The sequence below is a fragment of the Elephantulus edwardii genome, unplaced genomic scaffold (genome assembly GCF_000299155.1).
Source record: "Elephantulus edwardii isolate Elephantulus edwardi_28Jun2011 unplaced genomic scaffold, EleEdw1.0 scaffold00049, whole genome shotgun sequence".
NCBI lineage: Eukaryota > Metazoa > Chordata > Mammalia > Macroscelidea > Macroscelididae > Elephantulus > Elephantulus edwardii.
Genome location: NW_006399799.1, coordinates 448,824 through 461,565, shown reverse-complemented (window position 1 = coordinate 461,565; position 12,742 = coordinate 448,824). Strand labels below are relative to the sequence as shown.

The following is a 12,742-nucleotide window of genomic DNA, read 5'->3' as shown; positions in this document are numbered from 1 at the left end:
CATGGTGAAGGGGACCTGGGGGAGGGTTTGTAAAACAATGAAAGAATCTTTTCTTTTACTTTTCCATAAAAAAAAAAAGAAGACTGAAGGAACTGAAAGACCAGTAGAAGCTCTCCCATTTGAAGCATCTCTAGCATATAATAAATGGGTTAATCTATGTTAAATACACACACACACACACACACACACACACACAAAGGGGGAAGTGGTTCAAATCTAGAAGATATGTGACATCTCAGTTTGGAAAAGGTTGTCTAGGAAGCATAAACCAAAAAGAGGGTCAAGGACTGACACCTGAGCTTGTCAACTTTCAGAGGGTACACAGTGGAAGAACCTACCAAATAAGAATAGTCAGAAGAGTAGGCAAGAGCAGCACTGTTTTCACAGAAGCCAGGAGAGTCAAAATGAAGATGACAGGAGGACTGTTGTTGTTGTTATGTGCCGTCGAGTCACTTGCGACTCATAGCGACCCTATGTACAACAGCCCTAAACTCCGCTCTGTCCTGTGCCGATCACACTGTCTCCAACACACCCATCCCGAATTACCCCAGTCACCGAATCAATCCACCTCCTAGAGGGCCTTCCCCTCCTGCGCCTGCCCTCCACCCTCCCAAGCATGATGTCTCTCCTTACAACATGACCAAAGTATGTCAGACGAAGCCTCAGAATCCTAGCCTCCAAGGAGCAGCCCGGTTTAACCCTTTTCAAGATGAATTTGTTTGTTTTCTTAGCAGTTCATGGAAACCTCAGTACTCTTCTCCAACACCAAAGCTCAAAGGCACCAATTCTCCTTCTATCCTCCCTAGTCATTGTCCAGTTCTCTGATGCATAACAAGTGATTGCAAAGACGATGGCCTGTATCACATGCACCTTAGTCTCCAGAGAGACACCATTGCTCTTCAGTACTTTAGAGAGGTCCCTAACAGGAGGATTAGCTGTGTCAAATGTTGCTGCTGAGTAGAAGAGCCACTATTGGTCCTAGCACCATGGAAGCAGCTGGTAACTTTTAAAGTCATGAACTTCTGAAGACATGGAAAAGACACACCAGATTGGAAAGGTTCAAAGAGTAGAGCTGAGGGAGCAGGGACGAGTGCAGACCAGGTCAGAGAGAAGACTGGACATGAGGAGCCAGTAGCTGAAGAAAAGAGATTGTGGAGTGAACCACATTCCCTAAAAGTTATATTGAGCCCTAACCCTTGTTGGGGTGGTGGGGGAGATATGCATCATGGCTGTATCCTTTCTCCATACCTATTCAATCTATACTAAGCAGATAATTCAAGAAGCTGGACTCTGTGAAGAAAAATGTGGCATCAAGATAGGAGGATGACTCATCAATAACCTGTATTGTGCAGATGATACAACCTTACTTGCTGAAAGTGAGAAAGACTTGAAAGTTTGCTGCAGAAGATTAGACTATATAGCCTTCAATGTGGATTTCATCTCAACATCAAAAAGACAAAAGTCCTCACCACTGGGCTGATAGGCAACATCGTGATATATAGAGAAAAGATTGATATTGTCAACAACTTGATCTTACTTGCTTCCTTAATCAATACCCTTGGCAGTAACAGTCAAGGCATCCTGAAAGACTCAAAAGATATATTGTATTGGAAAATATGCTGCCAGAGACATTTCCAAAGTATTGAAAATCAATGATGTCAGTTTGAAGACTAAGGTGTGCATGATTCAGGTCCCGGTCTCTTCATTCACTTGCTACGCATCTTGAGAGCTGGCCAATGAACAAAGATGACGGAAGAAACATTGATGCCTTTGAGTTACACTGTTGGAAAAAAGTACTGAATATTCCAAAAGAACAAACAGATATGTCTTGGAGAAGGTGCAGCCAGAGTTCTTTCTAAAGGCAAGGATGGTGAAGCTTCGTCTCATAAACTTTGGGCATGTTCTATTCCTCGGAACAGAGAGGAAGACCTCAGTGAGGTGGATTGATATAGTGATTGCAGCAATGTGCTCAGTGTATCAGATATTGTAAGGAAGGCACAAGATAGGGCAGGATTCAGATCTGCTGTTCATGGAGGGGCTGTAACTTGACAGCACATAACAATGACCTTATTTAGAAATACAATATTTACATATATAACCCAGTTCAGCTGAGCTCACAGGATTAGGCTGGACCCTAAATACAGTGATTGGTTTCTTTATAAGAAAATAATGTGGAAGCACACTCAGAGAGAGAATGGTGATGGAGGCAGAAGTGCAAGCCAAAGAAAGCTAAGGATTGCTGGCACCCGCCAGAAGCTAAGGAGAGTCAAGGAAAGATTCTTCTCTAGAACTTCCAGATGGAACATGGTTCTTCTACATGTTAATTTTAGACTTCTAGCCTTCAAAGTTGTGAGAAAACAAATTTCTTTTACTGTAAGCCATCTAGTTTGTGACATTTAATTATGGCAATCCTAAGAAACTAACACGGAAGGTTTCAAAGTTCCTGGCAGAAGAGGAAACATGCAGGACAACTAAATAACATTCACCCAAATGAGTGATCAGGGAAATGCAAATCAAGACACAGTGAAATGTATAATTTCATGTCCTTTCAATTGGGAATTTTTTTTAAGGCTTACAACATCAAGTTCTTAGAAGGATATAGATCCATTGAGTCTCTCAAGCACAGCTGATGGGACTATAAATTAGTAAAAGCACTTTGGAAAACATTTTGGTGCTATTTCCTAAAACTGAACATTCATATATCCTATACCAACCATTTCACTCCTTGCTTGTGTGAAAAAGAAGTATGCATAACAGAGACACAAACAACAATATTCATAAAGGCAGTGTTCACAGTAGCAGAAATGTGGAAAAATCCAAATGGAGAAGAGATGAAGAAATTGCAGTGTAGTCCCCAATAAAGTGTTATACAAGCTGAGTCGAATATGACTTGTAATGACCCTATGAACAACAGATCTGATCCCTGACCTATCCTGTGCCATCCTCATCATCTCTAATACACTTAAGCCCATTGCTACAGTTTGTGACAACCCATCTGGTTGAGGGTCTTCCTCTTTTGCTGACTCTCCATCTTTCCAAGCATGATGTCCCTCTCCAAAATATGGTCTCTCCAAGCAACATTCCCAAATTACATGAGACAAAGCTTCATCATCTTTGCCTCCAAAGAACACTCTGGCTGCACTTTCTCCAAAACATATCTGTTTGTTCTTTTCACAGTCCATGAGATATTCAGTGCTCTTCTTCAACACCACAGCTCAAAGGCATCAATTCTTCTGCCACTCTTATTCATTGTCCAGTCTGTCAGAGGCATAGCAAATGATTGAAAAGACATGGTCTAGATCAGGCACACCTTAGTCCTCAAAAACTGACATCATTGCTCATCAATAATTTGGAGAGGTCCTTGACTCTGGACTTTCCCAACACAATACATCTCTTGATCTGATTGCTGGTACTAAGGGTTTTGCTTGTAGTTCCAAGAAAGATGAAGTCAGTGACAGTCTCGATCTTTTCTCCACCTATCATGATGTCACCTATTGGTCCACTGGTGAGAATTTTTGTTTTCTTGATGTTGAAATACAATCTATATTGAAGACTATGCTCTTTGCTCTTCTGCAGCAAGTTCTACAAGTCCTCCTATTGCTCTGTTATAAAAATGTTGTTGTTGCATGCCATTGAGTTGGGCCTGGCCCATAGTGGACCCCCCAGCAGGTTTTCAGAGGCAGTAAATTGCATGGGAGGAGACTGCCCATTCTTCTCCTACAGGGCAGCTGGTGGACTCAAACCATGTGCCCTTGAGATTGCAGCCCAGCTTCTAACCACTAGGTCACCAGAACTCTCTTTTTATAAAAGTATAGAAAATGTGGAATACTCTAGCATTATATATTATTAGACTCTCAGAATCTGACATTAAGCCCACTGCTGGAGTTGATTGTGATCCTCCTCAATTGGATTCCAAGGCTGTAAATCTTCACAGGAGAAGACTACTCATCTTTCTCCTATGGAGCTGCTTATGGATTTGAACCCCCAACCTTTCAATTAGTAGTAGAGCAAGTTACACTAGGCCACCAGAGCTCTAGAACATGATAGATAGTAAACAGAAAAAAATTCAAAATTTAGTATACTATCAAGATTATCATGATAATAAGGAAAAATAAATTATAGTTACATACAAACACATTTTATAAATATATCTGGATTTGTTAAAACTACATGAAAGAAAAAAGTAAAGAAATGATAAACACATGATTCAAGACAGTGGTTACTTTGCATTGCAGGAAGATGGGGATGAGCTGATAAAATGATAAGGGTTCTTGTCACATGAAAAATAAACAAGTATTTTTACTTTTAAAAAATGAACATTTTTTTAAAAAATTACATTGGAGCATTCTATTTTACCAGTCTCCTTCCCTGACTGACTGCTTCTCCTTACCCCTTTTTCTTTCCAAATAAGAAAATATTTTTAAACAATCAAAGATTTTCAATAATATCAAAGCAAAGCTCAAGAAATTCATCAATCTGAGAAATCCATGCAGAAAATTCTACAAGACAAACCACTTGGTTTCTTCAAGACATAAATTGCCTCTCCCCCCAAAATAACTGCGGGTTTGGGAGTCATAACAATCAAAAGTAATGTGTGAACTTTCTTTGGCTTTTGATTTCAGCAAATCAACTATAAAGATTATTTATTAAACAATGGAGGTATTTGAACATCACCTGGATGATTGTAGCTACTACAGAGTTAATTTTTTTTACTTGATAGCCATATTATAACTGTTTTTAAAAACTCTTTACTTTTTAGAGATATATACTAAAATATTCTTTTAATTCATTGATAATTGTTCTATACTTTTCTCATGACACTGTTGCAGGGTATGTATGAATCACACAGGCGTGTAAATGTTTTTACCCAACAAGATGATACATCCAAAGTACAGACAATTCTTACTCACCTATTTATTGTCTTCTGCAGGCTTTAGCACAGGGCTTTGCAGGATACTCAATAAATAGTTGTTGAATTTTTTAAAAAGAAGGAAAATGGGAAAAAAACCAAAAGAGGGCATAGTAAGGTCCAGAAATAAGAAGTATACTTTCAACCGAGGATTATGCTTAATACAACCCTCTGCATTTGAGATCCGAAAACAAAGTCCATGGGCATAAAGAGCACACAGCCATCACAACCACCAGTGAGTAGGGCCTTCCTTCTGGAAGAAGGTGCTTACGTTCTGGCCAGGCTGAACCCCTCCTGCACACTCCCTACATAATTAGCTAACTTCTGTGTGTTGCCGTCTGTGCAATGTGTATCTCCACCAGCAGACTCTGGGCCCTGTGCTGGATCGGGTCACATGGCCAGCCTCAGAGAATGGTTAACAACCCAAGGGAAGAAGCTTGGGCAATGCAGAGAAGGAATGACACAGATTACAAAGTGGGTCAGTAACAGCCAGGTGTCAGAAATATCAACTAAAGATTAGTGAAAACAGAAACTCTGATGGGATGGGCATGGTGGTGGGCTGGGCGGACCTACTCATCTGAGGAACTGACAAAGGATCAGAGACTAGGAAGAAGGCATACAAGAGAGAGGGAGGCCAAGGAGGGAGACAGCAAATGGGAAGCAGCTGCTGCCTGCTGTGTAACCCTGGGTTTGGCTGGCCTGGACCCTGCTATGTGCAGGAGGATGTGGGAGACCACAGGAATACAAGCAACGCGACTGTCAGAGCAGAAAATTCTAAATGCCTCAGCCTGCCAGGGAGCCATACTCAAATGCCACAGCCACGCCACTGTCGGAGGAGGACTCCAAGGAGCACACCCACAGCACGTGGGAGTCTGCGGTGGGATAAAGAACTGGAAAATTTACAAAATGGAGCAGACACCTAACTGAGTCGTGAGGCCACACAGGACGGGAAGAAAAGGAAAGAACAGACATTAAGTCCCATGGTGTTCAAGGAGCTGGCTAGACACTTTAATGAATGTTTTCCTCCAGGGACAGGGACAATACAAGTAAAAGTCTGTTTTTAAAAATTGCTGTAAGTCAATTCTGACTCACAAGAATCCTATGGAACAGAGTAGAACTTTCTAGAGAGTTTTCAAGGCTGTAATATTTTACAGAAGCAGACTGCCACACCTTTATCCCTCGGAATAGCTAGTGGATTTGGACCAAAGTGTCTTCAGTTAGTTGCCAAGCTCTTAGCAGACAACTCTTAGTTCCCACCAGGGCATGACATCACCATGGCATTCTGTCATCCCCCTCTGAATGATGCCCACCAGCGCTGCTAGAGGCCCTGAGCTGGGTTCCACAGGCTAAGGGGTATGTTTCCTCTATCACTTTTCCTCTTGCCAATATGGAAGAATCTGCTAAGATCAACTCTTACTTCTAGGAATTTACCCAGAACACTAATCAGACATGGACAACAAGGTGTATTTACAATGCTCACAAACAAGAAAATAAGCATACAGCCATTGTTGTGTTGTTGTTATTGCATACTATCGAGCTGGAACCGACCCATAGCTGACCCTCCAGCAGGCTTTCAGTTAATCCCATGGAAGGAGAATGCCCATCCTTCTCTTACAGAGCAGCTGGTGGATTCGAACTATCTGCTTTGGGGATTGTAGTGCAGCTTCTTATTACTGGGCTAAAAGAGCTTCCTTGTAACCATTATTAGACTGGTTATAGAGTATTGCAGTCATCAAAAAACACCACAAGAACTTGAATCTCAACTCACTGCTGTGGAATCAACTTCTGAAGCTGTAAACTGTATGAGAGGAGATTGCTCATCTTTCTCCCTCAGAGCAACTGATGGATTCAAATCCCCCAAGAAGTACAGTCTATGGGTTCGCAGTGAAACTCCCTACGCACTATGCCACTGTTGTTGAGTAACACAGAGTTGGAACCAACCCATAGCTGACCCTCCAGTAGGTTTTCAGAGGCAGTTAATTGCATGGGAGGAGATTGCCCATGTTTCTCCTGTGGAGCAGCTTGGTGACCTCGAACCACGTGCCTTTGGGACTGCACCACAGTTTCTTGCCACTGGGCCACTAGAGCTCCAGTAATTAGTTAATGGCACGGAAATAGCTACACCCACATTTAATGAAAAGAACAGGTGAAAAACCAACATGATCCTATTTTACAGAAGAGAAAATGTAGGTGAGCATTTCTTGAAAAAAACAAAAAGAAAATACATAAAAATTATCAAAAAGCTGGTAATGACTTTCTTCATCCCTGTTGTCTACTTTCTATTGTTAGCGTGTTGAGCATCTTTCAGTGAGATAACCAAACTTCCATAGAGTCAGTCTGGACTGGACTCAAGGCAACCCTCCATCTGGTGCCTGGGGCTGTAAATCATAATGGAAGGAGGCTGCCCAGGTTTTCCTGAGAAGCATCTGGTGGGTTTCAACTGCCAAACTCCTGGTTAGCAGTCCAACACTTAAGCCATCAGAGCTCTTTCATTAAGCAGATAAGAGTACAATAAGTGTTCACAACACCACCTAAGATTTCTGTAAGGTGCTCTATTTTAAGGACCGATACTCAACATGGATTATGTTCTTCAACAGTATCCCAGTAGAGTTGACTACACAGTGTTGGCTTGAGGTCTAATTTTTAAATAAATAGATTAAAGAATTATAATGTTTAAAAAACCACAGATTTGTATATATATTAATAAAACTAGCAAAGTAAAACTGGAGATTGGATAGTATTCTAAATTCTGGTAGGATAGAGGGAAGTTTTGGTGCCATATTTCTCCCTTCACAGACTTAAATCAGTTGAAATGTATTTCTGTATAATATCTGCTTTAATAAAAATTTTGTTTAATTAAAAAAAATAAAAGCATACAATAGATGTTTAGGTTTTGCTTTTGGTTTTGGTGTTTTTTAAAAACAAACAAAAAACCAAACAGGGGCAAACCAAGATGGTGGCGGCAGAGGAAGCAGCATAAGGAGCTGAAGGTGCTGCAAGCATCATAGAAATGGGTCACCATGGCCTGCCACAGCTCGCAGCTTATCTATAACTGAACAATTAAACAGTTTATTACTGGTCTTCAATATGGATTGAGACGCTACATCAAGAGGACAAAGATTCCCCAAAAAGAATGGGTGAGTCCCACAGCTGCCAGCCCCTCACTGCTGAGCCCATGCCACCGTGACCCCATGGGGCTGCCATGGCCAGAGCCTAGGGATCCCTTCACCTGGGATGGGCAGTGGGTGCCAGGTCCCATGGCTGGTACAACAGAACTCCCACACGGCCGCAGAATAAACTTATTCTAAAAGAAATTCTCAGAACCAATATGGCAGCAATGGGAGATTGCAGCATGATGATCTGGAGGCATAGCAAGCTGCATTGAAACAGGCCACCATGGCCTCTACAGCCTTCAGTTTATATATACCTAAATAGCCAACAATTAAAACAGTTGATTACTGGTCTTCAATATGGATTGAGGCTCAACATCAAGAGGACAAAGATTCTCAAGAAAACATGGCTGAGTCCCACTTCCTCCTGCTACCTGATGCCGAGCCCGCACTGCCGCAACCACATAGGGTCACCATGGCCAGAACCCAAGGGTCCCTAACCTGGACTGCGCAGTGGGTGCTGGGTTCTGTGGCCAGTGTGACAGAGCCCCACATGGCCAGTGGCAGCAGCTGTCAGCAGCCATGGGCCCCTAGTGCAGGAGGGGACAGTGGGTAGGGGGCAGCAGTGGCAATGCAATGGAGCCATGGGAGGTGAAGGTCTAGATATGGGAGAGCATCTCACTGTCAGTGAAGGAGATTTCCTTGGATGGGTCAGAGAAGGAAAGAAGATCCTCACCACAATGGATTGATACAGTGACTGTAGCAATGAGCTGAAGCATGCCTCAGATTGTGGGGATGGAGTAGGACAGGACAAGGACTAGATCTGTTGTTCAGAATTGCTGTGAGCCATAGAAAGCTCTGTGGACCTAACGGATAGAAAGTTAAAGATTGGTGATTTTAATCTGTGGTACTCAGGCCTGGTTTTAATTCTTTTCAAACAGTCTTCTAAGTGGTGTATCATTGATCTGTCAGTTGGCTGTACAGAGGTAACTCATGGCTGCTGTGATGCTAAACACCATGACACTGATGTGACAAATGTGATAATGGTTACCCATAGTGGACAGTGTTTGATAGAGCTCCCAGACTAAAACAAGCTTGGAAACAGGAGTGGCACCCACTTCCAAAACAGCTTGCCTCCAGAAACTCCATGAACTTAGAAAAATGATGAAAGTTATGCAAGTGTTCAGGTCTTTTGTTCATAGGGTTGCTATGAGTTGCTACAACTCAACAACACTTAACAAAAACAGACCCTGGACAGCAGATCTCTTCAATGCACCACATCTTTTGGTTTCTTTACTACTGCTGCCAAGAACTGTTTCTACCTAGGGCAGGTCTGTTCACCACTCTCAAAGCGCTTTCTCCATTTGTAGAGGGGGAGAGTAGTGATGCCTACTTCAAGTTGCAGTTGGACCACTCGGTGGAGGGGAGGGGGGCAATGGTGGACCAGAGGTGCTGTCCCTGGCCATGGTCTTCAGTGAGGCACAGGGTCCACACCTCGAGGGGGTTTGGGGGGTACACCGCCTGGCCCCCAGGAGAACTTCCTGGCCCCTTAGGAGAGCCATCAGGTTGCTGGGGAGAGCTGCCTACTGTATACAAGGAATTTTATCCAAGTGGCTCTCCTCTACCTCCTTGCCCAGTACATCTGTAAGTAACATCTCCAAAGCCCTTCTTTTTGTAACTCACAAGTTTGTTCTCTCTAGGTTTGCTCCCTTTCCTATAGGTAACCTTAACACTGAGTCTTGCTCCAGACCTGAGCCCTGAACCTAGTTCCAGAGATAAAAGGGAAATGTAACTTCCAGCTAAGGAAGCAAAGGAGGATGGAGCCTCAGGATTCAGCCAGCTATCCCCACTGGACTCGCCTTGGCAAACACTTTGCAGTCCAGAGGGCAGAAAATGTCAAGAAAATATCTTCTAACTGAACAAGGAGGCATGCAGCTTCAACCCAGGACCACCGGTAAAGTGTTAAAGTGGGCTCCCCTTCCCCCTTCACCTCAAAGCCCCTGTTCAGCATGAAGAAGCCAAAGAGTCTGTACCCCATTCCCAAGTGAAAAACCCACAAGTGAATAAGACAATTTCTTTGTTAAAAAAAAATTAATCACCATTGTACTATGCTCCCTGTCTCTTCTGGTCCCCACTGGATCTTTCTCATCTCCTTCACCCATTCCCTCCACGCACCAAACAGTGCAGCCCTGTGATTTCATCCTTGCCTATCCTCACTCTTCTGCTCCCCAACCCTTACCCCCTTGTATCCCCATACATGTTTATTAGAGTTAAAAAAAACAAACCACAAAATCAAACAAACCACTTAATTGAAAACATGCAGACATAGTAGGCTCACCTTCTGCAGGACGGGGGTTGGGCGGGAGTTGTCAAACAGGACTGAGTTGAAGATTCCATACACGCCCTCCTCAAGGTGGTACATGATGGTTTTGGGGGTGAAACCATTTTCTTCTGTGGGGAGTGGAGCACGGGCAGCAACGTGAGGGGAGCGTAGTGGGCAGCTAGCAGAATGGACTTGCACGTGAGCAAGCAGCCCAGAACAGATGCCCACTATCTGCACATGAGGCCCCTGATGCCCACAGAGAATTCAAAAGGTTGAATGACTTGCTTCAGGGCACACAATGGACCCAAGAACGAGTTGGAATGAGAAACCAAGTCTGCTGTGTGGGCAATCCCCCAGGGTCTATGAAAGAGGCCAGAAGAATGCCATTCTCCCCTGCCAACCTCCCCACACCCGGGGAGAGAGAGAGAGAGAGAGAGAGAGAGAGAGAGAGAAAGAGAGAGAGAGAGAGAAAACATTCTATCTGGAACCCACCACTCTTTCCCATAGGTTCTTTCTAGGGAAGAACAAACAGATCTGTCTTTACTCTTTTACCTAAGGGTCCCAGAGCAGATGCCAAAGCTCCAAGACCAGAGTCCTTGATACCTCTCATTCATGAGGAGTACAAGGACTTCTGTGACCTGAAAAGGTAGGGTGTGGTGCTCATGGAGCCAAGGGACCACAGAGGCTTCATCAGCCCAGCATGAACTTGAATCCCAGCACAGTCCCTAATCAGTCCCTCATGCTTGTGACTCAACCTTCCCATACCTATGTTCTTATATCTGTCAAGCAGACTTAAAAATAAGTTGTAATTAACTATTTTGTTATGAGAAGCAATAAGATGAATAGAGCCTGTACTTTTGGAGGGAAACAGACATGGGTATATTAAGACATGTCTCTTAATAGCTATTAAGCAAGTCATTCTTATTTTCTTTGACATCTGTAAAATGAAGTGAGTAAAGTAGCTTAGGCTGTTTGGGTCACAATTAAGCTTCAAAAAATATTAGTTTTTGTTCATATATGCACTATGAACATATGTTTTTAAAGTATGTCAAAAGGAAAGAATGCTTTAAAGGTGTCAAGAATTGATTATCAGTCTCCCTAAGGCCAGGATCAATTCTCCAGATTCTCTCACCCTCGACGGAGCCTAAAACCCTGTTCAGCTGACCACTGTCCCCAACCACTGGGGAGAATGGGCTCTCTTGCCCACATGACACCTACTCTCCCTGGGCTGGTCTAAAAGAACCTCCTTCTTGGCGATGATGTTGACAGCCAAGGTGAAGGCCGAGGTCACGTAGTAGCGTCCCAGCTCAGCAAGGATGTCCACCCCACAGCCCTCTGGGAAATAGAGGTCCAAGGCTGAGTTGATCACAGAAGCAATCTGGGTGAGAAAAGAGAAGGGTGACAGGTTTGTGTCTGAAACATGAGATTTATGCTAAAGACCAGCTATAGCTCCAAGTCTATTTTTTGAAAGCTCCTTTGGTATCAAGAAGGTCTTTGTACCTGCTGCAGCTCCAGCTAGTAACTACAGACAGCTGGCTAGTTAGGTTTGGGTTGAGACCCTGATCATATGTAAATAGCCTCCTCTGATGTCCCCAGTAATGGGAAGAGGCATTCTGTAACACTTGGTACTCTGATTGCAGGAGCCCTAATGTGGATTAATTTTCTATGGACAAATTATATGGACAGATTTCAGAAAAGGAAAAAAATAAATTCAACCCCAATTTCATCACTACTTTTGGGTTAGCTCCTCTACAAACACTACTTGCATCTTTCATAAAAAATATTACTCTTTTTTGTGGCAAGAAGCTGTACTGCAATCCCAGAGGCAGGTGGTTCTAATCCACCAGATGCTCTGCTGGAGAAGGAGGGATAATCTCCTCCTGTACCAGTCAGATACGATCTGATGGTACACACACACAAAAAAAATAACATTTTTTTAAAAAAATTACTGTTTTACTATAAACATGATAGCGTTTTAATAACAAGCTATACCTGATAGACTGACTTCCCTATATGAATAACTATTTTTATTATAACAATGTATCCCAATTATTAGATCAAGTTGAGAAATAGAAAGTAATCTCTTCTGTAACTATTTACAGCTTTGGAAACCCTATGAGCACTTCTACTCTGTTTAACAGGATTGCTAGGAGTTGGAATCAAGTAGATAGCATGTTTGTATGCTTTGGTTTTTAATCATTAAATGGACCAGGTAAATCCACTAGACTTCTGTTATAACTTGTACTGCAATGCTCATCTTTGAGGTTCTTTGTTTCCATCACAAATTATTTCCTTAGAGTCAATTTCTAGACATGGGTAGTTCAAGACATGAAGCTATTTCAAAAGAGAAGCGACTCCTAGTGGCGGGATGGGGGGTGAGTTGACTTTTTAAATTTTTTT

The 12,742-nt window shown here is 42.8% G+C and overlaps 1 protein-coding gene across 2 annotated transcripts in view; it reads right to left on the bottom strand.

Moving 5' to 3' along the window:
* The window catches only part of ADC (arginine decarboxylase), a 74,816-nt gene that overhangs the window by 30,923 nt on the left and 31,151 nt on the right, over positions 1 to 12,742 (bottom strand). For both annotated transcript variants that reach the window (XM_006886416.1, XM_006886415.1), the window contains exons 8-9: positions 11,561 to 11,720; positions 10,358 to 10,470 (exon numbers count right to left, since the gene is read on the bottom strand). In XM_006886416.1, the coding sequence (XP_006886478.1) occupies positions 10,358 to 10,470; positions 11,561 to 11,720 (273 nt within the window). The remainder of the gene's footprint in view (positions 1 to 10,357; positions 10,471 to 11,560; positions 11,721 to 12,742) is intronic.